A 27388-nucleotide genomic window follows, 5' to 3' on the forward strand; every position below is an offset into this window, starting at 1 on the left:
TCCTTCCTCGCCTCTTCCCGTAGCTTTTGGTGCTTGCCCACCATCTGTGGCATACCCTGGTGTGTAGATAACACCACTCCGAGTCTCTGCCTGGCCTTACCCGGCATTCTCTGTGCGTGCGATGTCACGTCCTCCTCCTGCTGCGTGCCTCTGTGTTCTTGGTGGACACACATTTGCGGGGGTGGGGGAGAGAGGACACTTCAACCCAGTACAATGAGACACCCCCAAGGCTTGCGATTCCACATAATGAGCACAGACTATTCGTGCCTTATCTGCTGTACTCTGAGGCTGAGTGGGATAAGTGGTAAGGGATATTAATTAAGTGCTGAATTAAATATTAATTAAGCGCCTTCTAAGTGCTAAGCATCATTCTAAGTGCTCGGTTAAGCCTCTGAGGAGCCAGTGAGGCACAAAGAGATGAAGCAAGAATTTGCCCCAAGTTTTCCAGCTGACATGCAGCAGAGCAGGATGCTTACCACGCTCGGCACAACGGACTCCAGAGCTGTTATTAACTCTGACAGCCCACCTCGCAGGGCCGCTGTGTAAATTTTCGTATTGGAAGTAAATAAGGGAACCCATCTCAGACAGGGTAAGAGGTCAGCCAGGGGCAAAGCAGAGATGGGAACTCAGGAAGCAGACCCTTGCTCTTCGCAGCACGCGGGAGCAGCCCCTCCCTGTAACCCCCATGCCTTTAACATCCCCATTTCTTCCTTATGCGGGTAGAGAAAGTCTTTTTTCCCCCCTGCCCTCCCTGGAGGACGGTATCTAGAGATGAAAAGAACCAGCAGATGCAAAACAAGTCACCTGGAGGCTTTGAGTGGGGACTCAAAAAACCCTGAGCTGGCTCCGAGCGCTCACCCATGAAAACTCCTTTCAGCCTTTAGAGAATCAAGGTTCTATTGACAGAAATGCCAAAGATGTTGACATGCGCTTGGAGGCTGTGCTGCCTGCTCCAAGGTAAAAGGCATAGATCAGGCCAGTGAATGCTCTTCCCCAGAGTTCATCAATCTTGCCTTTGTTTGGTACATAAGTGAGGATGATCACACCGAATGCATCCATCATGAGGCTGTGTCCCTTCCCACAAGAACAGGAGCAGCAGGTAGAGGAGATGATGAGGGTGTGGTCCAGGGGTGCGTTCGGAGCCCAGCTCCGTGGAGAATGAGGGCAGGTGTCAGACGGAGAGGCTCTGAAAATGTATCTGATTGCATCCCCACCCAGCCATCGGGCTCAGGTGTTTCGGCCCCTCTTCCCTTCCCAATCGCGTGGCTTTTGAAAAGACAGAGAAGATTGCACCTTTGGATTTGCTTTTGCGGAGCTTGAGAACTGGCGACGGGGCTGCTTTGTGAATTTCTGTTTTCCTCTTTGATATTTGCAATCAGACGGTCTTTGAGCATTGGCCCTGAGCGTCTTCACTGGCTCAGACTCATTCCTCGAGATTGGGCAAGGTCAGCCTTTCTGTCCTTAGTTGCTGGGCTGCGTCGCTCACCTGGGTGCAGTGGCTTCTCTGGGAACTTGGGGAAACTTTGGGAAGACCGTGAGCTGTGTGGCTGGTAGAACCCTTGGCTGCCTGTTCACATGATGCCTGCACAGGTGACCGATGGAGGCCGTCCCAACCCCCATACTCACCATTGAGCCAACACCCTTGATAAATAGTTGGGACTGTGGTCAAGAGCCCCAAAATGTTTGGGGGTCACATTCAGTGACTCCCTTCCTCTTGTGTATTCCTGGCATCTCTGATCCAGAGCAGGACATGCAGCCATGTTGGGAGACATTTTTGTTTGTCACAGCGGGAGACTCAGGTGCTGCTGGCATCTGGTGGGAAGAGACCAGGGATGCTGCTTAAATGTAGTGCCCAAGACAGCCCCCACAACAAAGAACTAGCCAGCTCCAATGTCAATTGTACCAAGGTCGAGAAACCCTGATCTAGAACATTCTAGAACATTCTTTTTCAAAGTGCATTCCTGAAACTCAGAGCAACGTCAGCATCACCCTGCAACTTGCTAGAAATGCACATGCTGGTCCCCACCCCAGACTCAGTGAATCAGCCACTCTGGGGGATGGGAACTAGTAATTCAGATGGCCATCCAGGTGACTCTGATGCATGAAATTTGAAAGGAGCTGACCTAAAGCAATTAGTGTTCTGAAAGGCCTGGAGAGGGAGGCAGCCAGGGGGAGTGAGCTCTTGGGTGGCTCAGTGGGTTAAGCATCCAGCTCTTGATTTCAGCTCAGGTCTCACAGTTTGTGGCTTCAAGCCCCACGTCAGTCTCTGCACTGATGGTGCAGAGACTGTGCCTGCTTGGGATTCTCTGACTCCCTCTCTCTCTCTCTGCGCATCTCCTGCTTGCTCTCTGCCTCTCTCTCACAAAACAAATAAACAAACATTTTAAAAAATAAAATAAAAGCCCTGGAGACACAATAGGTCTCATTACAGGGCGGGGATGCTATTCTGACTCCAGAGCCCCTCGGCCCTACTTGAAGCCGTGTCATTTTACAAATAACTAACATTCCACATCAGGGCCCAGTGTGAGTCCGAGAGGCCAGAGCACCTTCTAGGTAAATGAAGGCATTGCTTTTATATACTTATTGTCAAGTTAGCTAACAAAAAGAGAAGACAAAAGAAAACAGAAAGGAAGCAACCCATAAGAGACTTTCAAAGATAGAGAACAAACTGAGAGTTGATGGAGGGAGGTGGGTGGGGGATGGGCCAGATGGGTGGTGGGTATTCATGAGGACACTTGTTGGGGTGAGCCCTGGGTGTTATGTGTAAGTGATGAGTCACTAAATTCTACTACTGAAACCAATATTACCCCATATGCTTACTAACTAGAATTTAAATAGATTTCTAAAGAAAAAAATAAATAAATAAACCAAACTCCAAAAACAAACAAACAAACAAAAAAACGACATTGCTGAACTATTCAGGGGGAGAGCAGACCTGGGCTTTTCTAGAAGGCGCTTCTCTCGTGGGCTCGGTGGATTAGATGGCTTTCAAGAAGGGCGAGGCTTCAACTTTTACGGAATGCTGAATCTTGTTCACAGATATTTCCATGCCAGCCCCGTCGCTTCAGGCGCTGGGTAGATAAACAGATTTTGGTGTTTTATTTCCTGCGGGGAAAGTCCTGATAAAGGAATTAGTGAGAAGTTCCGCCACTGCTCAGTTCACTAGCTGTGGTGGGCGAATGACTCAACTTCTCTGATCTGCAGTGTTCTCTCCTGCGAAACGCGATGTGATCCGGTCTTTGGGGCTTGCTCTAGGCTCCTGTATATAAAACAGCCCGTTGAGGCCTTTCCCTTTGAAGGAGGAGCTGGGAAGCACATGGCTGTACGAGTGTCCAATTGTTATGGTTTCCTGTAACAAATTATCATAAATTTAGTGGCTCAGAACCACACGGACTTACTCTCTTGCAGCTCTGGAGGGTGGAAGTCCAAAATGGAGTCTACTGGGGCTAAAATCAAGGTGTCAGGAGGGCTGGTTCCTTCCCAAGGCCCGAGGGCTGGGGGCGGGGGGGGGGGTCTATTGCCTTGCCTTTCCCCCTGCTTCTAGAAGCAGTCCGCATTCCTTGGCTCACAGCCTGCATCCTATCATCTTTTCTCTCCCAGGGTTCATTGTGGTCACATCGTCTTCTTCCTGTGACTTCCCTGACTCCCTTTTATTTTTTTATTATTTAAAAAAATTTTTTTAAATGTTTATTTTTGAGAGAGAGGGAAAGCATGGGAGGGGCAGAGAAAGAGGGAGACAGAATCCAAACCAGCCTCCAGGCTCCATGCTGTCAGCACAGAGCCAGACACGGGCCTGAACTCATGAACCCATGAGATCATGGCCTGAGCCCAAGTCAGACGCTTAACCAACTGAGCCACCCAGGCGCCCCTCCTGCCTCCCTTTTATAAGTATCCTTGTGATCAGACGTATGGCCCCCTCAGATAATCTAAAATAATCTCCCCGGGGCGCCTGGGTGGCTCAGTCGGTTAAGCCTCCGACTTCGGCTCAGGTCAGATCTCACGTTCGTGGTTCGAGCCCCACATCAGGCTCTGTGCTGACAGCTAGCTCAGAGCCTGGAGCTGCTTCCGGTTCTGTGTCTCCTTCTCTCTCTGACCCTCCCCCTCTCATGCTCTGTCTCTCTCTGTATCAAAAATAAATAAAACATTTAAAAAATAAATAAAATAAAATAAAATAATCTCCCCATTTGAGGCTCCTTAATTCAATCTCATGAGTCCCTTTTGCCATACAAAGTCACATTCACTGGTTCTGGGCAGGAGGACATGGACAAGTTTGGGGGACCATTATTCAGCCGAGAACAGTCTTGGCTAGAACAAAAACACTGTGGATGGAGTGGCTTAAACAACAAACATTTTATTTGGCCTGGTTCTGGAAGCTGGGAAGCCTAAGATTAAAGTGCCGGCAGATTGGATGTCTGGTGACAGCCTGCATCCTGATAGCCATCTTCTCGCTGTGTCCTCGTATAGCAGAAGGGAGCTCTCTGGGGTCTCTTTTATTAGGGCACTAATCTCATCCGCGAGGGCCCCACCCTCCTGACCTAATCACCTCCCAAACACCTCACTTCCTAATACCATTGCTTTGGGGGTTAATGTAGGATGCTAGCATGTGAATTTGGGAAGGGGGGGATGCAGGCATTCAGTCCCTAACCCATAGTGACTAAAGGCGTTGGCAACTCTAAGTCAAGTTCGCTGTAGGAGACCCAGCAGTGACACGGCCCTTGCACGGGGTTTGGTACCACCCATCTTCCTGCTGCTGGGACGTTTGTGGCGGGGAAGAGTAGGCACACACCGCCTTGCGGTCCTCAGCGCGGGGTGCTGGTCCTACAGCCTCGCATCACCTGCGAACTTGTCAAAATGCAGAGCCTCGGAGTTCGTGAGGCTGAGTCCCTGGTGGCAGAGAACCCAGCAGTCTGTATTTTCACAAGCTCCAGGTGAATCAGATCCACGCTTCAGGTTTTAAAAATAAAGGTGTTATTTTTAAAAAGCTCCAGCAGGCGTCCAAATCCCCAGGGCTTGTTCATGTACCGCAAAGCTCACCTTTTTAAAGAATTTTAAACCCTTGTAAAACAGTGCAGTGGTTTTCAGTGTATTTGCGGTGTTGTGCGGCCATCGCCGCTGTCAGAATGTTTTCATCACTCCCCTAAAGAAACCCCACGTTGGCTGTGTCCCTCCCTCAAGCCCCTGGCGCCCATTAATCTACTTTCTGTCTCTCACAGATGTGCCTCTTCTGGATGTCTCATATAAATGAAATTCTACAGTATGTGGCCTTTTGTGTCTGGTTTCTTTCATATAACACAGTGATTTTGAGACTCATCCGTGTTGTAGCCTGAATCACTACTTCATTCTTTTTTATGGCCAAATAGTATTCTGTTGCAGGGCCACACCATATTTTGTTTCTCCATTCAACGGATGGACATCTGGGTCGTTTCTACTTTTTTGGCTCTTATAAATAATGCTGCCGTGAATACTCAAGTTTGAGAAACTGCTGTAGAAAATTCATCAGGATCTAGAAATCTGGGTCTTTGTTCAGAAGACAGATTCTCGTAGAGTCTGATTCACGTGAACCAGACTTTGGAGACTGATGTATGAAGCTGGAATGTTTATTTATTAATGTGCGGTGAGAGCATGCTGTCCTAGGTCCTGCATTTCCCAAGGACCCGGTGATTATCCCATTTCATCTGCAGTCTGCCCTTCCTAAGGGGTCCAGATTTTCTTCAGGAGGCTCCCTGGGGAACATGGAGTGGGGAGAAGGCAAGTTTGTTGTAGGGAATAGTTGAAAGCCTCAGCCTGGACAGCCTGCTATCTCTGAGTAGGATAACTGAGTGTTCAGGCAGAGGGACCCAAGTTTAGATCCTGGGTTTCACACTTGCTAGCTGTGTGATCTAGAGCAAGCTGTTCAACCTCTCTGAACTGCTTCCCTTTTTGAGATGATGATAACGAAGGTGTCGTAGGATTACTGTGCAGAATAAGTGAGATAATCCCCATCAAGTGTTTGGTACCAGTGCCAAGTAGGTGGCCTATAAATGGCGAGTACCACCACCATTAGGATGATTGGCCGTCTCCTGATTGGGCTACCTTAGGGACTGTGGATATCAGAAATCTGCTAGTTCCATCTGTCTTCATGACCTTGCGTGAAGTCAACATTCCTCTGCTTGTAGGTGAGACAACTTTAAATATTTAAAAATGAGGATTTGATAATAATCAGAGAAGCTCCAGGGCTCAGACGACATGCCAGCCTTTGGTTTCTCTACATCTTTCTACTTTGCTTTTTCAGTGTGTTGGCTTCCTTCTCGGGCAGCCCTTCCCACAGGCGGCCCTTGGACCTCAGGTGTGCAGACCACCAGCTTAGCTACTACAGACAGTAGAGCGTATCTTAACAAAAAAAGGTGGAGGGGGTGGGGAAATCCCAGGGCATTTTGTGGACTCTGATTGGCCCATCTAGGGTCACATGCCGACCCCTGAACCAATCGCAGTGCTTTGGACCTACCAGGCTTGGATTAAATCAGTGCACTCTCCCAGGACCAGAAGGGAAGTTCAGCCTGCCCTTTCCCACTGGAAAACCAGGCTGCTGTTACTAGAAGGAATAGCTCCAGGGCAAGACTCCCATCCCCCAGATGGGCTGGGAGGGTCAAGTGCACCCCTACCACTCTTTTTGCTGGTCCTTCCATAGTAGACTTAGCCCCTCATTCAGTCTGTCCATATATTTACTCCAATCGCATCAGGCTCTATATCTGGGTTCCTTTCCACTCTGTGGGCAGGAATTCTCAACTGCAAAATAATTGCCATTTGCAGCTGGATAATTCTTGTGGTGGGGGCTCTCCTGCACATTGTGGGATGTTCTACAGCATCTCTGGCATCCATCCGTTAGATGCCCCCTGAGCAGTTACCCCTCAGAATGTATCCAGATATTGCCAGATGTGCCCTGGAAGCCCTATCACCTGCCTTTGAGAACCACAGTTAATGTTGTTTCTCTGTCCTTCCATCCGTTAGGAGTTGGGCTAGTTTCACTCTCAGAGGTCCAACTTCTTTCCTTATCTTCAAGTTCTTGAGGGGGGCGGGTGGAGGTTCTCTGTACCCCCTCTACTGACAACACTTCACATTGATAAGCCACAGCCCCCTTTCTTACAGCGGCCACATCCGGACCGGAGCTGTCACCTCTCTGGCACCTCTCAGTCCCATTTAGGGATGCTTTGGAGAGTGGGCACCCATCGTGACCTTGGAATGTGATCTATTACAGGGCTGTCTCCACCATAGTCTGCAAAGCACAGACAGCGTGACGCGTCTCTGGATGGTGCTTTGAGTGTCAGGGAGCTGAGAGAGGGAGACGGTCTGTTGCCCCGAGTTCAGACTGAGGACGCCTGGGGTCTTGGGTTTCTTGAAGTTGGACCGGGGTCTCTCACAGCAAGTTCGCCTGGTCTGTCCCTGCCGAGCCCACTCGGGCAGTAAATTCCATGAAATGGCTCTGTGTGGAGAACTTCTCAGCAGCCCTTTGTTCTATGGACAATTAACTTCCACTGAACATTAGCTACCGGGCAGCTGCATAATTAAAAAACATCACATTTCCACTGGGGGAGAACTTGAGCTCAAGCAACTCGGAATGGCTCTGATTTAAGATCCATAAACTCAGTTCAAGGCAATAAATATGTAAGTAATTGATGATGTAGTGTGCGAGGAACTTAAGACTCATCCATCACACTCGGGCAAGCAAAGGCTATGGACACGCTTGGAGAACAAGACGAGAGGAGGGGAATAAATGGCCAGAGGGACCTAGACAGTTCTGCCCTCCCCATAACTCATCGCTGTTCTCCGCAGACTCGTGGCCTCGTCCCCTAAGGAGCCTTGTCCCCGGGTTTTGTCTTCTCAGGCCAGGGAGAAGGGCTACTAAGCAAAGCTGCCAACAAGCACCTAGGAGCCACCTTTGATTGCCCACCTACTATGTGCCAGGCACCTGCTTCATATCCATGGATGGCCCTCAGGGCAACTCTGCAAGATGGGTTCTACCACTCCTGTTTTACAGAGGAGGAAGTCCAAAGAGGGGAAGACAAAGAATCACAAGGGCAGAATTAGGATTTCCATTCAGGTCTGCCCCTGTAAATTTCATTCCATTTTTGTCCCTCTGCCTCTAAGCGTTGGGGCCCCTGGGTTGCCTGCATTTCGGTCCACAAACGTGTCCTGTCATCCGTGTCTGGTTCCAGATGTTAAGCCCAACTTGTAGATTCCATCCTGTGGTCCTCATGCCCCCGCCTCCCTTTTCCCTGCCCCACGCCTGTCACTGACTCTGCTATTTCTGTTGGTTTATTTCAATGTGAGACCATTTACAATTGAAATTGATGGAGCACAGGGCTGGCTGTTTTTCTCCCTTCCCAGGGACATTTGTGGTGATGGCAGCGTGGGGCCTCTGTCTGTCAGCTCTTGTTGTGTCCTCATTTAAGCCTGAGCCTGGCACAGGATGCCAGCCTCTTCCAATTAGCATTTTCCTTCAGGTCAAGAAGACAGGTCCTGTATCTGTGTGGTCCGAAATGGCTTTGCCTTGCTGGCCGGGCCCTGAAGCTCTCTCCGGGCACCCAGGCCATCTGTCCTCATGCTGGGGGCTCCTCTCCCAGGGACGGCACACGGGAAGACCCCTCACCAACTTTGCTAGTGGTCTCTCTTCCTGATTATCTGAAGAGAGACCATAAGGCGCCCAAGTGGGGCTCCCCAGTTAAGGGGATCTAGGTCCAGATGCCGGAAGAACGTTTTCCTTAGGTGACCCCCCCCCCAGCTCCAGTTTTCTTGTTTGCAAAATGAGATCATTATGGTACTGAACTCGGAGGGTAGTCTGGTCTTGCGTTCATTCTTTGATTTAATAAATATTTGTGGAAAGTGCCACTCAGTGCCTACCATGGTGCCAGTTCATGATGCAGGAGGGAATGAAAGAGACATTAGAGCCAGTGAGCTAACGTATGTAAAACACTTAGGCCAGGCGTCCCCAGACTTGACTGCACATTAGTAGGACCCCGAGATCTTTTAAAGTTTTCAAAGCCAGGCCCCACCCCAGCACAGTTAAATCCAGGGTCAGCAAACTTTATGCTAAAACCAGATAGTAAATATTTTGGGTTTTGTAGGCCATACATCTATCATAGCTCTTCACCTCTGCCCCTACAGTGCAAAAGCAGCCATACACACTGGGCATATCTGTGTGCCAATAAAGCTTTATTTACAAAACAGGCCATGGGCCAGATGCATGGATCAGGGGTCAGTTTGCTGACCCCTGAATTAAACCCCAATGTGGGGGAGGAGCACAGGCATCCGATGATTCCAGTATGCTAACAGTTTTGGAAACTGACTTGGACAATGCCCTACCTGTATTAGTCAATATCATTTTTATTAATGCTGCAGCTCAGAGAAAGTAAGTAACTTGTCCAGTTAGGGGCAGAAATAGGGCAATAAGCCCAGTCTTTCTAACTCCAAATCCTGTTCTTTTGATCACTTGGCTTCAGAGCCTTAGTTTCTTCATCTATAAAATGGAATCAATCCTACACCTCCCTGAGAGGGTGGCTAAGAACACTGAATGTGCAGATGGACATAAATTGCAAGTCTGTGCACTGCAGGAACTTCGTTGGTGGTACCCATTATAGGCAGGAGTCAGGAGGAGATGAATATGGTCCAGGGGTCCTGACCCTGGGGGAGCTGGGGAAACGCTGGGGCCCTGGACGGACAGGGTAGTGGGGAAAGGTTTGGGAGAGGAAGTGGTGGGTTCCTTTTGGGGCAGATGGGGTCTGTTTGATCAGCAGCGATCCCAACCCTGGGTCAGAGCTTGAGGGCTTGGGCTGGAGGTGTGGGTGGGTGACCAGGGCAGAGTGCCAAGATCCCTGACGGGCAGAGGCCCTGCAGGGTGTGAACAAGTGAGGTCTGCATCCAGAGGGTTGAATTGCTTTCTTACTTTTGCTGGAGTTAGCAAGGAAAAGGGTCACCTCTCAGCTCTAAGCCAGACTCTGCACGGGACACTGGACTCATAGAGATGAATCATTGGCGCCCCCATTCCCCAGGGATCCGTGGTCAAGGGTTGTGGGGAGAACAGATTCGAAAGCAGAGCTCTGCATGTGATGAGGCAGCCGGCCTGGAGAGGCGAGCCCAGGATGCTGCGAGAGGGTCATGGCAGGGACAGTGCCTCCTGCGCATTCAGAGAGGGCTTCCTGGAGAAGCCGTGCCTCCCTTCCAAGTACTAACCAGGCCCGACCCTGCGTAGCTTCCGAGATCAGCCGAGATGGGGTGCGTTCAGGGTGGTGTGGCCGTAGACTGGAGAAGCCACGCCTGAGCTGATCTCGGAAGAGGAGTTGGCATGAGCCAGGCTAAGGGGAGTGGGGAGGGGACACAGAAGCATGTTCTGGGAAGAGAGAACAGCATCTCTAAAGGTGGGAGGTACAAAGCAGACCGTGGTGTGAACGTGACTCGGGCAGGGCTGGGGACGGCAGGGCGGCTCTGGGCTACATGGAGCCCGCGCTGGCCCTCACCTCCGTTCTGCTGCCTCCCAGACGCACAGGGGCCCTTTTGTCCCCTTGGCCGGGACCAGCATATTCTTCCTCCCCATCTGACCTTTCTCTGTCACTTGAGTGGTAGATATGACCTATCACAAAGGTCCTTGAGGCACTGGTTGTGGATCCCCCAAGTCCGCTCTCAGGAGCGTATTTAAGGAACCCCATCCCCCCATCCCCCCGCCCCTCATCCCCATCCCCCAAACTCCCACCAGATGCATTTCCTTATTGAAAATTTATTTCCCAAATAAACCAAGGTGGATCCATTATCCTAACGAGATTCTTCTGGATTTCTAGATAAGATTTTATTCCTTTTTTGTATTTTAATTTTATTATCTTATGACATAAGCTGCTTTGGACATTTCAGGATGATCCCTTTCCGTCTCTTTCTGCGCCATAGCAGTAAAATGATATCAAGGGGAAATGCGAGGGGAGGGTTTCGGGTCGGGATACTAGAAGAAGAAAGCTTTCCCGAGACATCTTACTTTTAGAACTGAGGGGAGAAGGATCATTCGTACCACTTTGTCCCCTCTCCAGTCTGTGGGGTGGCAGCTCACGGAATTAGAGCCTGTTGCCTCGCTGTCCCACTCATGCCCCCCACCAGCCCCTGCCGCCCCACCTCCCCCCTGCGCCCCGCCCGCATCCCTGTCCTACTTTTGACTTCTTGGATTCTTCCATCCATCATCCCCACAAGGAAGATAATTACTCACGTGGCACCGGGTCTCCCATTGTTTGGTTACGAGGTTAAAAATCCCTGATACACTTTAATAAATTCAGCAGTGAGCACATTATAAAATGTAATTAAATGCCTCAACCGTCCTCTCTTTCTTCCCCGGCAGTGAAATTTAATTGAGGCCACCTGAGGGGCTGAAATAAATCACAGGTGATGACTCCGGGTTTCACGTTCCTCACCGGGGGAAGGGGGAGGGCATCACGGTCCACACGCCAACTTGGGGGGAATTCAGGGGATCCCAGCTCAGCAGGGACCTCCCAGGACTTGGATACAAGGTAGCCATGGCTTTCTAAAAGGGGGAGAATGATTTTAGTCTGTCCCCTAGATCTTGAAGCGCTTCTAGTTTGGATTCAACATGAAAAAAAAAAATCTGTGACCTGGGGCCAGGAGGAATTTTGGTTGTGATTCCCTCTCATGTCTTCCCCTGCCACCCTGTGTCTGCACTTTCCTGCCTCTTGCCCCACATATCAGCCCTCTGTCAGCTGTGTATCATTTGCTCAGTGCTCTGACTGTTCATCTGTCCTGCCAAGGTAGACTTCTACCTGGAGACCCTCTCAAGAAGGCACTCTCTCTGTCTCCTCCCTTTGGCCAAAACCTGCACCACCACCCTTGCAATTGTAATTTGTAGATCCCCCCTCCTGGTCTTCTCTCTGTCTTGATAAAGTGACAGCTGGATAATCTTATTAATTAGCCCCGTCAGAAGCAGCGGGAGGAGAGAGTTAATTTTCCTTCCCCTCTGCTTTCACGAGCTGACATGGATTTCGGCAGTGGCAGGTAATCAGAGACCTTGCCCCCGCACGGATTATTCGACCAGGAGAGGAAGGGAGAACACAGGCTCTGGACGAGACCGGTGCGGGTTAGATTCTTAGCTGGACAGCTTACTGGTCCCAGTGTGCCTTGCTCTGCTCTTCTGTACAATGGGCCTTTAAAATGAAAGAACCCCAGGATGCTGGGATTAGGTGAGTGGAGGAACGGCACTGAGTGGTCCTGCACATTTTGGCTTGGAGAATGCAGCTCGTTTGTCCAACGATCCACACCAGGGAAGGAGCAGAGTGTGTCTACACTTCGGGGTGGGGGGAGCCTTTCACAATGGATACAGATATCAAATAATTACATTAGATACTTTAAATATCTTACCATTTTATTTGTCAGGCCTACCTCAATAAAACTGGAGGGGAAAAGGGGGGAAAACCTCTCTGCTGATCAGCTAAGGAAATGAGTTGCACAGCCCTAAATCAGGGGTTGACACACTTTTTCTATAAAGGCCCAGGTAATAATTATTTTCGGCTTTGTGGGCCACTCCATCTCTGTCACAATGACTTAACTCTGCTCTCATAGTGAGGGAGGAGTCACCGGCGATGTGAAAATGAGCAGGTGAGGCTGCCTGCCAATCACGCTTTATGTACAGAAGCAGGTGGTGGGCTGTCTGGGCCCGAGGGTCGTCATTGGCCAAGCCAAGCTCTTAGTCACGGTCCTTGGACAGCTTTGTCATGTTCTAACTGCTGCATTAATCCTAGAGGCACAGTGATGATGACAATGACAAAAACAATAATAACAATAATGTGTCAGGAACTCAGCTGAGCCCTTTTCAACAACATCATGCCACTCATCCTCCTAACAAGTGTGTGAGGGAGACCTTATGGCTCCCTTCCCCCACGAGACAAAACTGAGGCCTAGAGGTCAAAGTGCCCAAAGTCTCCTAGTTAGTGGTTGGCAGAGAACTCTTTCCCACACACCACTGGGCACATTGACGACCTGGAGGCCCTTCCCATTCAGAAATGAAGTATCTGGCTCTCTCTCCACAGGAAGCCCACGTCAGGGCCTTGTCACTCGTTTACACCCCACATACATGTGACTCGGTTTGACCCTGATGCCTCTATTCCTGCAGCCCCCTTATTTTTAGTTCTGAACAGGTAGCTTCGCTGTTGGCTCTTAGTTTTGACTCAATGCCATGGGAATCCCTGACTCTCTGAATGGTCTCTTCCATCAGGAGCAAATAGCACTTTCCTTCCTCACTGCTCCCATCTCTTCCCACCGCCGGCCCCCCTCTGTCTTGTTTCTTCCCCCATGAGTGGCACCCAGGCCGTCTGACCAGTGCCAGTGGTTCCCTGGAAGCCTCTGTAGCCATCGAGGGCCCTAGATAGTGAACTTTGGACCTTGGGAAATGGGTAGTAGCTGTCTCAGGGAGAAGATAATTCCCAAATACACAAAGACACTCAACTTGGCCTCGAAACGCCATGGAACTGTAACCTTTAGAGACAGCACATAATTAAAAAACCCTTTAGATCTTATTTGAATTGGGTATTAAAGCAAATAGAGTTATTTCCTGCTATGTGAATAATATCATGAGCAGCTTTACCCAAGGATTGGTTGGCCCCTTGGATAAATCAGGGGGATTTTAGCCGGTGACTAGCCTGTGACACCCCCTCCCCGCCCCCCACACAGGAAAAGTTCAACCGTCTAAGTCTTATTAGTTTCTGGTATCTTTGAGCCCAAAGAATTTGCGACTTGATTTGAATGCAGCACTATTGTGAAAAGCTCATGCAGTCTTGCCCCTGGGCTGGAGGCTTAAAGGCAGCCCAGAGCTTCCATTTCGTTTGTGGTGTTTCTGAGAATGAGCTCTTGGATTTGACGGTTCCCTACTCAAGCCCCAGCTCTACGGCCTAAAATGGGGTTATGATGAGTAAATGAAATATTACATCTAAAGCACTTAATCTGAGGCCTGCCATGCAGTAGGTGCTCAATAAATAGCCATGACTATTGCTGATTTTCTGTGCCCAGAGGTCTGTATCTCCACGGAAATTTTTACGGATAGCATAGCTTATATCCAAGAGGGTTTGAGAGGCTCAGAGGCTGCACAGACAGCTTCTTGTGGTCTTTTCCGGATCTAGGACCGCATCGCTTAAACAATTTTTACACTTGGCTCGGAAGGAGACACGCTAGCAGGAGACTGTATGGGGTAGGGATGGATGGCAAGGCCTTAATTTTATTGGAAACTGAGCTCAATCCTAAAGTACACCAGCTACTGGTTGTGGGACTTTGAACAGTGACGTTTTCATTTTCCTTACTTCTCAACTAGGAATATCACCCCATAGGGTTGTTTGGATTAAGTAAAGAAATGGCTTCAAGATGCACATCCCCACTTGGGATACATACCAAAGAGAAAGACCGAGCCTTGCTCCCGTGGGGGCTGATTATTCTGTGGTGTGGATTTTTTATTGGGGGCGGCAAGAGGGATGATGGCAGCTCAAGTGGGAAAGGCCTGGACTGGGGGAAGAATGGCCTCGTAAGGGTCAGAGCAGATGCTTTGGATATGGGTGGGGGTGGAGAATTGGAGGGTGGGGGAGGAGGAATCAGGGAGCACCTATTTTATCGGAGGGAGCCCAGCCTGACTGGACTATTCTCCCCTTGGCCACCAGAGGGAGCTCATAAATGCATGGGACGCCTCCCCCGCCCCCCAGCACGGCATCCGGACTCTGTTCTAATGTACTTCAGGGTTCCTTCGCATCGCCTTAAACCAAATCCCAAAGCCCCTACTGCTTTATTTCCCTCACGAAATGTATCGCTGTCTGAAATTACCTTGGGCTTTTGTTTATTTACTATCTGACTCCCCCTCTAGACTCCAGGCTCAGATGCTGTATTGGTTTCCTATGGCTGCCATAACAAATTACCAGAAACTCCGTGGCTTCAAACACCACCTATTTATTACCTTACAGTTCTGCGGATTAGACGGCCAAAAGCAGGCTGATGGGGCTTAAGTCAAGGTGTGTCAGCAGGACTGGCTCCTTCCGGGAGCTCTAGGGTAGAATCTGTTCTCTTGCTTTTTCTAGCTTCCTTGACTGTTGTCCTTTCTATCCCCAGAGGCCACACCTGTCACATCTCCTCTAACTCCGGCCCTTTTGCCTCCCTCTTTCATATATAAAGACTCTTCTGATTACATCGGGCTCCCCTGGATAAGCTTCAATTCAATCACATCTGCAAAATCTCTTTTGCTTGTTAGGTGACGTACTTACAGGTTCCATGGATTAGGGCATCTTGGGGGAGGGGTGTGGACATAATCTACTCAACAAAATATTGTTGAATAATGCAGGAGTGACCACGGAAACGAACAACATACTATTCTACCACCTCCCACGCCCCCGGAGCTCCTCCCTGAGCTGACAAAGGGCAGCGCTCATCATTTCCTTTGCTCTTTCCAGACAAGGAGAAGGCATGGACATATAGGAATGGGTTGAATGCTGTGTATCTGGAGAGCAGTCTGGACAAGAAGCATCCAGTTTCTTCTTTCTGTGGCTCAAATCCTAACTCCGTGACTTCTTAGTTATAGACAATTGCTTATTGCTTCTAAGCCTCAGTATTCCCATCTATGAAATGGGGATGAAATTGGCTATCATTTGTCGAACCCAAGCTGAATTAAAAACCCCAGTCCTGGCCTTTATTTGCTGTGTGACCTTGGGCAAATGGTGTCGCATCCTGATTTACTTAGTGAAATGAGGCCAGTCAAACCAGCTGCTGCATTCTCGTGCCTCATGTACTATAGTAGATGGATTACAAGAGATAATAGATGTCAAGGGATTATTATTATTAATATTATTATTATGCAGTGCCCGGCACACGATAATGTCCAACACATAGCATACTTATTTTTAGTTTTCTTCTTTCTTTTCTTTCTCATTATCTTTGTCTCCAGCATCTTTTTCCTCTTATTTTTTCTCTTCCTCTTTCTTTGCTTTATCATCACCTGTTTTTTTAAGTTCTTTTTTCTTTTTAAGGTTTTTATTTATTTCGAGAGAGCAAGAGCGTGAGCAGGGAAGAGGCAGAGAGAGGGAGGGAGAGAGAGAATCCCAAGCTGGCTCCGCACTGTCAGCACAGAGCCCGATGTGGGGCTCCATCTCGATCTGTTAAATGTTTTTAGATATTTTTTTGAACACCTGACTCTTCCATCAGCCTGAGTTCCTTCCCACCAGGTCAGAGCCCAGGTTTCTCATTTTAAAGCTCTACGTACCACGAATGCTTTGTTAATGTCGGTTCTTTGTGTCAAGAGGCTTCTCTTTGTCTGTCTGGCTCCTGAGGGGGGCTTCAAAGACGAAGCCTCCTGGATTATCCTCTTTCTGTGTGGAGGATCTTCTGAGGGAGCAGAGATGGGTACCTTTAGGAAAGAGGAGCCCTTGCACTAGAGCACTAGAAATGGAAATCGCTGAGAAGACATTTCTATTACTTTACCCCTGGGACTGAAGGCACCAGGAATGCACACAGTTCTGCCTCCATGTCTGCATGATTTGTTATCAGAAAATTAGGGAAGAAAAGAAGCTTTTGTTCAGCTATGGAGACATCTTAATAGGCGCTTTGATTGTTAAACAGAAGTCTCTATATCAGTTTAATTGCTGTAAATGCTGTTTGCCTTCTCTCTTATGATAAGGTCCGGATTTTCATAGATTTCTCCCCACCTTCCTTCCCTTCAAACAGTTTTCCTTTGCTTTAAGGCTTGCGTTGGCAAGTTTAATGAAATCCGCACGAAGAAAGTAAAGAGAGGATCTGAAAGTTCACATCTGCACACCCACGGACGAACCCGTGTGGAGGTTATTATTGCTCCAGACTAATGAGGCAGTGGCTGGGTAATGTAATTGACAGGACTCACCCCTTCCACCAGATCCTGGGAAATGAAACCAAACAACTCAACTTAATTACTTCTACTTCTTGAGAAGGTGCTGTAATTGAGAATAACAGCAGAACTGGGATATGAATCTAAAAGTAAGATGTGTCTATAATAAGAGAGGATTTGTTCTCTGCAGACTTGAGGCTCAGAAGTACCAGTTTGGTTTCTTTTGGGCTGTGGGGTGGGGGGAAATGTGAGGTGCTTACAGAAGTGGAAGCAGACATTCTAGATCAGGGCTTCTCAACCTTGGCGCTTTGACATTTGGGGCTAGTTAACTCCTTGGTGCGGGGGCTGTGGCTTGTGCGTTGTAGGATGTTGAGCAGCGTCCCTGGCTGCTACCCACTGGATGTCAGTGGCACCTCCCAGCCCCAGCGTGATGGCCAGAATCATTTCCCAATAGTGTTGCTTGGGCCCTGGGTGGGGCAGGAGTCGCCTTGGAGGAGAGCACTGGTGTAGGGGCCTTTGGAGGACTTGGGAGCAATTACAGTATTACTCCTTGAGGTTCTGCTGGTGCCGATCTGTGCGACCTTTAGCAAAGTCACTGCATTTCTCTGAGCCCGTGTCTTCCTTTGTACGGGATAATGAGGACGCTGACTGCACAGAGGCGCAGTTTCCAGGGACGAGCTGCACAGCATAACGCCTGATGTATATTGAGCGATCAGTTAACTCAGGGCTTCTATTTTCATACCCCTGGACTCAGCAAACGTAGCTGAAGTACTTACTTTGCCCCTGGTGATGCAGAGATGAGGTGTGGTCCCTGTCCTTGTGGGAGCGGCAAACATCCAGAGACTCCTCGGCCCGACCTTATTCTGCACCCCTCCAGACATTGCTAATCAACCGTTGTTTTCTTTGCTGCTGGGCCTCAGAATCTTTCTTAACACGGTTTTCTAGACAGCCACTACGAATGTCCCACGCGATGAGGCCCGTTTGGTGCTCCTAGTTTTGTAGATCCCCCACACGGAGGCTGGTGTCTGAGATCCCGGTCACACTCTCTTCAGCAGCCCTGTCCCATCTGTCCTCCCCCCCACCCCTGCGCAGGAGAACACATTTTAAGGAGTGAGCAAGTGGCATCCGTCTTGTCTTTCCGAATCAGAGCGAAGTCCCCAAAGGAGATGGCAATGGAAAGAATGGTCCCTTTCGCTCTTCTTAAAAATTCATTTTTCATTCTTGTCTTTTTGTTTCCCTCAGAAATGGAAACAAATGGTCAAATGGCTTGGACTTGGCGACATTTAATGTTCAGTCCAGCTAGAGGGGATCCCACTGGCGATGCTGGTTGATCTATCATGCTGTCTCTCTTGTGGGTTTTCTCCACCCTTTGGGCTTGGAAAATCACCAGCTCGCCTAGAAGTGGTCCCAGCTGCATAAGGGTGGAATTGGGGTCCTGGGAACAGCTTTCAGAGGGCTGTGGGCAGCGTCATTAGACAGAGGACGGGATCGAGCGGGTTGGGGGTTAAATGCTCCCTGATCGGTTCAGACATGCCAGGCTCCCAGGGAGCACGCGCTTCATAACAATCACTGTGAAAAATGAGGTGTGTGTTCCCAGCTCCGAAAACAGGAAGCTGGTTCCATCTCTCTGGCCTGAGAAATGAGAGCTGGTGTGTGGGTCAGCCAGTCGCTGGTTGAAGATTTCACAGGCGGGACTGCTTCATTTCTGCTTTGTTGCCCGCTGCCCCGGGGCCTTTGAGGTCTGGGAGGAGGGATGAGGGGGCAGCCTGAGAGGGTCGTGGAGTCAAGATGGCGGCTGGTGCTCAGCCTCTGTGAGAGAAGTCTCAGGACTCAGTCAGAGGTGGAGAGATAATAGAGGTCGCTGGGATTTAGCCGGAAGCAAGAAAGGAAAGACCAGATGGGGACAGGCACCCAGTCTGAAGTCTGTGTAATTTATTATTTCTTCCTCATTCCCATTCATCCATCAGCTTATCTATCCATCCATCCACTCACCCATCCACCCACCCACCTACTATTCTATCCACCCATCTACCCACCTGTCCATCCACCCACTCCTCTGACCATCCGCCCACCTGTCCAACCATTCACCCACTCATCCATCCATCCACTCACCAGTCCATCCATCTGTCCATCCACCCACTCGTCCATCCACTCCTCATCTATCCATCTCCCTATTTTAACATGAGTTTAAATGGTATGTGGTTGGACATATTTTAAAGAGTCACTGACAATATATAGCAAGTGATACTAGTTTTCTATATAGAGTGCTTTTAAAATAAGTGTGTTTAAACAAAAAGAGCTAACTTTAAATAGTAAGAAAGTAATTTTGTGGGCTGGGCAGGACACAACAAGACTGGGAAAATGGGACGTGCATGCCTGGCATTTGGAAATCTGCATTAGAACTTTGCACACAAGGGCATATGATCTAGAATCCCTCAAATCTGGACCCGCATTGCTGCATAGCCTCCAGGGTGCGTGACCTTGCACAAATGACTTCCTTTCTCCAAGCCTCAGTTTCATTGTCTGTAAGGTGGGGATGCTAACAACCCCCCATCTTCGGGGCGTTTTTGAGGATGTAACGAACGAAAGCCTGTGAGTCACTTAACACGAGCCTGGCACAGTGACACTCCATAAATGGAAGCAATGCTCATTTTCATTCAAGGCACTCCTTGGCTGCCCTGCCCAGGGGACCTTGCTGAAGTCAAGGTGACACATGTTAAGCCAGAGTTCCGTTTGGCTTTGGTTTAGCAAGTGATGGTGGTGGTCACTGTCCTTCCTGAAGCCGGTGAGCCTCCCTGTTCCTGGTGGGGCTGGGCTGGCGCGCATCCCACTCAGATCCTCCGTGTAACAGGCTCTCCTCTTCTCTCCCTGCAGACACTCTGTCCGTGCCACGCTGGTCCCCGCAGATCCCTCGCAGAGACCTTGGCAACTCCATCAAGCACAGGTAGGCGGGGTTCCTGGGGGCGCAGGCGCCCACCTCCCAGCAAGTGAAGACTCGGACCTGTGGCCGCCAGCGTAGGGGGAGGCCGGGCAGATATTTTGCCCCAGCTCCTTTGTCCCCATGCCCCTCTCTCCTCTGCCAAGTGAGACCTCATTGTGTCCCCCCAGGGACTGAGAGGTCTGCTTCTTGTTAACCTAGTCCTTATAAAACCAGCACACAATGGTCACAAGCCAGGGATTTGGAGTCAGACTGTCCTGTGATCATGTCACCACTAGTAAAGCTTTGCAACCTGGAGGAAGTGACTTAACCTCTCCGAGGCTCAGTTTTCTCATCAGATAATTGTGCTTTACCCTTAGAGTGTCCTAAGGATCAAATGACATAACATGTAGAATGCTAAGCAAAGGGCTCATAATAACTACTTGGTAAACGGTAATGTTTACCTTCAAGAGGAAGGCTTTTACAGCCTAATTTTGGGGCTCCCCACCCAGAAGACAAGATTGAATACTGAACTCAGAGACACTTACTCTCTGCTGAGGGGTAGGCCCGGGGCTGCAGCCCTGGTGGGTCCATGGAATAACTTCACCAGGGGTACACCTGTCCTGTCCGGAAGGAGACTTGTATTTACTAGACATCCCTTATAAGCAGTTATTTGACTTTACAGATTTTACTATCTACGTTCCATGTCATTACCCTCACAGGCTTCTCACAAACTCAGTGGGATAAGTAGCACAAATGTGATCATGTCCATTTGACAGGTAGGGAAACTGAGGCCCTGCACGGTTAAGGGATGGGTCTATAAGTTAATTGACCTCGGCACTCTGTGTCCTTTGGACACTGCTGCTCAGAGGTTTTTTTTTTTTTTTTTTTTTTTGTATGAACCGGGAGGCCTCTGGGAACTAGCCTGGGGACCCATTCACTCATTCATGGATTCTTTGCCCTAGTATTTGTAGAGAATTTCCGTGCCTGAGCAAGGCGTAGGGAGCCCTTGGCAGCTGGCGGTGCAGTGGCGGGTTAGACGGGTAACAGATCATGACAGTTCATGGGATTGGGGCTACTGAGGGGGGAGGGCCAGTGCCAGGGGCAGATTTGTCGCCATGGGCGGGTGGGCCGAGGTGGGAATGAGCACACTCTGTCCTGGAATGGCACCTTGTCAACACTTTTTTCAAAGAAATATGCTGACAGAATAGTTGTTAAGACCCAAAGGAGAAAATGGGGGAGGAAGCGGTGTGAAATACTTGGTAGATGCGTCAGTTGTCGGGCAGTGAGATGCAGAGAGAAAGGCATCAAAGAGAAGGGCCTTTTTTGTGTGGTTCCCAATACCCCGGGCTCGGTTCCATCCCTGGGTCGGCCTCACCCCTGGATTGGCCTCGCCCTGGAATCAGCTCCACCCCTGGGTTGGCCCTACCCTTGGCTCAGCTCCTCCTCTGGATTGGCCCCACCCCTGGCTCAGCTCCGCCCCTGGATCAGTCACACCCTTGAATTGGCCCCACTTTGGCTCAGCTCCTCCCCTGGATTGGCCCCACCCCTGGATCAGCTCCACCCCTGGCGTAGCCCGACCCTGGGCTCAGCTCCTCCCCTGGATTGGCCTTGCTCCTGGCTCAGCTCCGCCTCTGGATTGGTCACACCCCTGGGTTGGCCCCACCCCTGGATCAGCTCCACCCCTGGCTTGGCCCCACCCTGGGCTCAGCTCCTCCCCTGGATTGGCCTCACTCCTGGCTCAGCTCCGCCCCTGGATTGGCCACATCCCTGAACTGATCATGCTGGTGCCTCAGCTCAGCCCCTGGATTAATCCCACTTCTGGCTCAAACTCCAATCTGGGCTGGCCACACCCCTGCTCTGGCTCCATCCTGTGTTGGCCACACCCCCTGGCTCAGCTTTACCTCTGAATTGGCCTCACTGCTGACTCAGCCCCGCCTCTGGATTGACTTCACCCCTGATCTGCTCTACCTCCGAATCCGCCACACCCCTGATTCAGCCTCACCCCGGGATTGACCCTAGGATTGCCCCATCCCCTGGCTATAGCAATTTAGTGTTAGATCGGGTGGTACCTCATGTTCTCCAGCAAGGATGATGGCCTCGGGCATCACAAATGTCTTCTTAGTGGAGTCAGGACTTGGGGAGCCCTGTTACCCCAGTGTAACCAGGGCTCCATGCCAGTAGGGGAGACCAAGACTCACCCAGCCTTGGTGAAGAAGTGAAATTAAAATCCCATTCCATCCACCGTCCTTAGAGTCAACTGAGCCAGAGCTCAGAAAGAGAGAGAGCTGAGCCCAGAGATGGGAGAGGACTGGAAAGGAAAGAGAGAGAACTCCAAGCGACAAAGCTCACGCTGCCTCCTCTCCATCCCCACATTGCTGGCTGGGGGGTGGACCAGAGGTCAATTCACCGCTCCTCAGAGCTGCCACTTCCCATAAAGTAGACCCTGCCAACCCCACTGGCCCTGTGGAAGGGGCAGAAAAAGGCTTAACCACCCCCCAGTCCAGAACTGGAGGGGGAGTTTTCTTAGGCACAAGAGTCTCTGTTCAGGATATTGCTATTTGCCTCCATAGCTTTGAGCTGCGCCTCCTTCCGCTTGAAGAACGACTGACCCAAATCGAGCAAGTTGGTACAACAGAGGGCTGCCCTCAAAATTCTCAAGCACCAAGTTACATAATCACTCCTGATTTTCATTTTGACACTCAGAGGCAGTGGAGATTAGATACAACTCCTACTGAAAGTGGCAAAAATTGAAAATGAAAATTAACTCTGACCCGACAACCTTCAATACTTCTCTTGGGCAGCCTGGCTGCCGCCTGGTATCTCTCGGGGGTGGAAGGCATCCCAGGGGCCGCGGAAGCCCCGGGAGGTTAATCGTGTGCCCCTCTGTTCCCGCCTGGCAACTGTATATCAGAGCCGTCCAAGCCGCCCCACGTTGGCACCAAGCGGTGGCGGTTGGTGGGGGAAGATGAGCCGATGGTCTGAAAGAGCTTTCGCATTAGGACTCTTTTCGGCTGCTCTGGTTTGAGGCCTCAGCTCTTTGAGGGGGGGGGGAGGCCCCCCATTAAAGCTCCCCAGCTGATGTGATTGGCAGGGAAGGGGGATGGGTCTGCCAGATCCCCGGGGGGCCCACCTTGCTGTGAGGTCCTCCAAGGGCAGTTCTAGCCCCTCAGCTGTCACTCTGTCCCAGAACTGACCTTGGCATTTGGCAGACCACTGGGCAATACCTGTTGAATGAACAAAGGAGTGTCACGAATGTCCAGGTGACAATATAGTCCCAGCTCAATTGAGTGAGCACTGACTCCGTGCCAGGCACTGGGACACCCTTGTTTCATCCGCCCAGCAACCTGTGAGGCTGATACTGGCATCATCCCCACTTTACAGAGAGGGAGACTGAGGCCCCAGTGGTCCAAACAGCTTGATGAAGTCACGCATCTCGGAAGAAGCCAGGCTGGACTCTAGCGCCTGTGCCCTTACCCTTTGAGAGGCTCGTCCTATCTAAGAGATGGCTCTGTCCCCGTCACCTTGGCCTCGAACGTTTTCTGTCTCTTTTCCACAGGTTTTCCACCAAGTACTGGATGTCTCAGACGTGCACAGTCTGTGGGAAAGGAATGCTTTTTGGCCTCAAGTGTAAAAATTGCAAGTAAGTGGCTGCACCGGGCAGTGTTTGCAGGGGGCCTGATGGCCGTTGGAGCCATGCGGGCCTTTGAAATCGCTTACGGAGGTTTGATTCCTCAGCTCGCAGGAGAATTGCCTGCCCCGCTTTTCGGGACTGTGTCCTAAGTGAACCTCTGCCCTTGGGCAAGGGGTCAAGGAGAGCAATTCTGAATGAGAACCAGAGCTGATGGATGGTGCCGGAAATGTTCGGCACTGTCTGCTGAGGCACGGCCGTCTGCTGCAGATTCGTGGCGTCTAAGATTAGGGGTTGGCGCGCTTTCTTCCTCTAGGTGACCAGATAGTAAATACTTTAGACTCTGCAGACCCAGGGGTCTCTAATACAGCCACTCAACCTGGGCACAGCCAGGCCACGTAGCTCGAAGACAACCAGAGATAATACGTAAACAAACAGGTGTGACAAATGCATTTATTCCAATAAAACTTTATTTACATAACTGTGCTGCCGGGCTGCTTCGCCTCCTCAGCGGTAGTTTGCCAATTCCTGAGCTAGAGTTTATGAAGTCCTTTTCTGCTTCATTTTTTCCCCTCTGGGTTGGGATTGCGGGGGGAACGGTGTTCTGATGCTCCCCATTTTACAGATGTGAAAGCTGAGTCTCGGCAAGGGTAAGTCACCTGCCTGAGAGGACACAGCCCTGACCACTCACCCCCCTTCCTTCTGTGGCATCATGCTGCTCTGAGGTTCTCACACACCTCCCCTACTTCCGCACACGTGTTCCAGGTCATGGCTGGCAAAAGGCAGGGAGGTAAGAGCATAAAGTTGAGGTCCAACATGGGCTCTGGAGAGAGAGTAAGATGCGTTCAAATCCTGGCTCACTGATGCTCTAGCTGTGTGACCTTGGGCAAGTCACCTCACATTTCTGTTCCTACTTTGTGCGTGTGTATGTGCGTTTGTGTGTGTGTGTGTGTGTGTGTGTGTGTGTGTGTGTTAAGCATTCAACAAATCAGCAGGAAAGGACAGAGCCCGGTGCCAGGCTCAGAGCTCTGTCCGCTGTCAGGGGTCACAAGTGCCTTTTTGCCTGGCCTCCCTCTCTCTTTCCGTAAGCGTGTGTGAAATATCTCTCCGTTCCAATCCCTATAAAATTGTCGATATTATTCAACTATAGCTAAGGGTGACAGATGGAAACGCATCTATCTGTCTGCTTTATTTTTTTTAATAGTTTATTTTCAAATTGGTTTCCATATAACACCCAGTGCTTCTCCCCACAGGTGCCCCCCACCATGACGATCATCCCCTTCAGTCCGTGGTTCATTTTCAGTATTCAGTCGTCTCTCATGATTTGTGTCCCTCACTCTCCCCAGCTGTCTCTCCCCCTTCCTCTTTAGAGGAGCCGTTTAGTTTCATAGGATGTAGGAGTCCCTCTTTCCTTGTCCAGGCGTGGCTGGGAACTCCCATTCGGGCTCCTTCAGCCCCCGCCTCAACTCCCCCTCCCCCCACCAACATCCCTCCCCTCAGTGGAAGAAGGAGGGGACAGCAGCACTGGCGTGCCCTCCCCTCCCAGCGGCCGGGGTGTCTCAGCCCCGTGATGGACTTGGGGAGGATTACTTAGTTCCAACCCCTAAAGGTCCAGAAGCTCCCTGGCAGAAGCGGGGTGGGGAGAAGTCACCAAGCATAACCTTTTGGAGGCTCATGTCCCCACCTTGGTCTTCCATAGACCCTGGCTCATCAGGATGGGGGCCTCTGGTCTTTCTGACTCCAAGGCCAGGCCCTGGAGTCCAACTTGAAGGCTGTCTGTGCGGCCCCTACACCAGCGGCTCGGGGCGGGGTGGGGGTGGGGGGCTGTCTCATCCATGTGTAGTCGCACATGGATAATGAGGCGGGGACCTCAGCTCTCACATCCTCACACCTGCGGAGTGGAGGCTTTGAAGTCAGGTAATTGGGTGACAGGGAGCCGGTGAGTCTGAATTACTGAGTTTTAAAACTTTTTTTTTTTTAATGTTTTATTTATTTTTGATACAAAGAGAGACAGAGCATGAGAGAGGGAGGGGCAGAGAGAGAAGGAGACACAGAATCTGAAGCAGGCTCCAGGCTCTGAGCTGGCTGTCAGCACAGAGCCTGACGCGGGGCTCAAACCCACGAACGTGAGAACTGACCTGAGCCGAAGCCGGATGCTTTAACTGACTGAGCCACCCAGGCGCCCCTGAATTACTGAGTTTTAATTTTCAGCCCTAGAGGCGGAACTCTGAGGGGCCTTTGCTCTGCTCTCTGTTCCAGAAGTAATGTACCAAGACTCAGACCCCACCGAGGGTTGGGGGAGGCCTCTGGGGGAGCGGCGGAGGCGAAACGCAGGCTTTGGAAGTAACCAGAAAGGAGTTTGAGTCCCAGCTCCACTGCTGCATTCTCTGTGTGAGCTTGAGCAAGAGCCTTCCTGTCATCTCGGGACTCAGTTTTCCCCTCCGCAAAGTGGGTTGAGGCTGGTGCCCTCAGTAGGGCTATTGGAAGGAGCCAGTGAATTGTTCTTGCCCTCGATTACGGTGTTTTGTCAAAGAACATTCTTCCTTGCTCCACGTTGTGCAGAGATTGGCTACGTAAGAAGAATTCAAGCCGTGTTAGGATTGCACCGGTGAGCTCACCGCTTTGCTCAGCTCTCAGAAAAGCTGCCAGGACAGGGAAAGCAGAGTTGCTATGAAGTTCCGGCGTGCTTCCGGTGGTTTTTTTGGACACTTGTGTAACTACAACAATTTGGTACTTGTGTAACTACAACAGAGCTTAGAGCTATCTCTAGTACGTAATTATGAGCTGGCTTTATTTTTACTGCTGTCACCAGCTGAGGTTTGGATTCGCTCTTCCACGAACCAAATCCTGCAGTTTTTACGTGGTTTCGAAGATTGGCAAAATTTGGGACACACACATGGGCTGCCAGATGGGTTGGATGGGGGACAGAAATAAACACGCAGACACCATTGTCAAGGAGTTGAGGGGAAGACACACCTATAGAGAAATGAATTTCGGGGGGACTGACGTGCGTGCATACAGAGCAGTGACAGGCAGTACTGCACAGAGTCCGCATGGAGAAAGGGGAGGCAGCTTTTCAGAAACCATGGGCCGGGGCACCTGGGTGGCTCAGTCAGTTAAAGCATCCGGCTTCGGCTCAGATCATGATCTCACAGTTCGTGGTTTCGAGTCCCGCGTCAGGCTCTGTGCTGACAGCTAGCTCAGAGTCTGGAGCCTGCTTCAGATTCTGTGTCTCCTCTCTCTGACCCTCCCCTGCTCACTGTCTCTCTCTCTGTCTCTCAAAAATAAACAAATAAATTAGAAAAGAAAGAAAGAAAGAAAACATGGACAGAACTGCTCATTCATTTCCGCAGCTGTTTATTGAGCGACTACTTAATAAATGTGCCAGGAGCGCTCTAGGCGGAAGGGAGATCACAGGGAGTAAAACTCACAAAACTCCTGCCCTCATGGACCTTACATCCTAGGGGAGGGGAGGGGCAGCAGGGGACCCAGTAAAATGGATCATCTGTGCAGAGGATGGCGCTTACTAAAGAGGGGAACAAACAGTGAAGGGAGGGGGGGAGGGGGTAAGGACTAAGATTTTAACTAGAGCGCTCAGGGAGGATTTCGTGTTCCCTTAAATGTAGCTATTTCCTGTTCCCTTAAAGCATCCCAGAGTCAGGGGCTAGAAGCTGCCCTGAAGGCAGTGACTTTTTAGTTTACTTGTTTTGTTTTGCTTTAAACCTAAAGCAATGTTGGTTCTGTTGTTGTTAGGAACTCCCTGGGTGAAAAGGATTGGATTGGACCCTTGCGACTTCACAGTGGTCCCTGCATTAGCGCACCGGGGAGCTGTTCAGAAATGCAGACTCTCGGGCTATGCCCAGACCTGTTGCACCAGACTCTGCAATTGAAGATTGTTCTGGTGATTCTTGTACACGTTAAGGTTTGAGAAAAATCCCCTGTTAGAGCTGATTTTCATTGTCTAGATCTGGGTCTCAAACTTGTGTATGCATCA

At 50.3% G+C, this 27388-nt stretch overlaps 1 protein-coding gene across 1 annotated transcript in view; it reads left to right on the plus strand.

Annotated features, from left to right (window-relative positions):
- Positions 1–27388, plus strand: part of KSR2 (kinase suppressor of ras 2) — a 410482-nt gene that overhangs the window by 283073 nt on the left and 100021 nt on the right. The window contains 2 exon segments of the mRNA XM_029922908.1: positions 19721–19790; positions 23323–23406. Of these exon segments, the coding sequence (XP_029778768.1) occupies positions 19721–19790; positions 23323–23406 (154 nt within the window).

Source organism: Suricata suricatta, chromosome 14 (genome assembly GCF_006229205.1).
Source record: "Suricata suricatta isolate VVHF042 chromosome 14, meerkat_22Aug2017_6uvM2_HiC, whole genome shotgun sequence".
NCBI lineage: Eukaryota > Metazoa > Chordata > Mammalia > Carnivora > Herpestidae > Suricata > Suricata suricatta.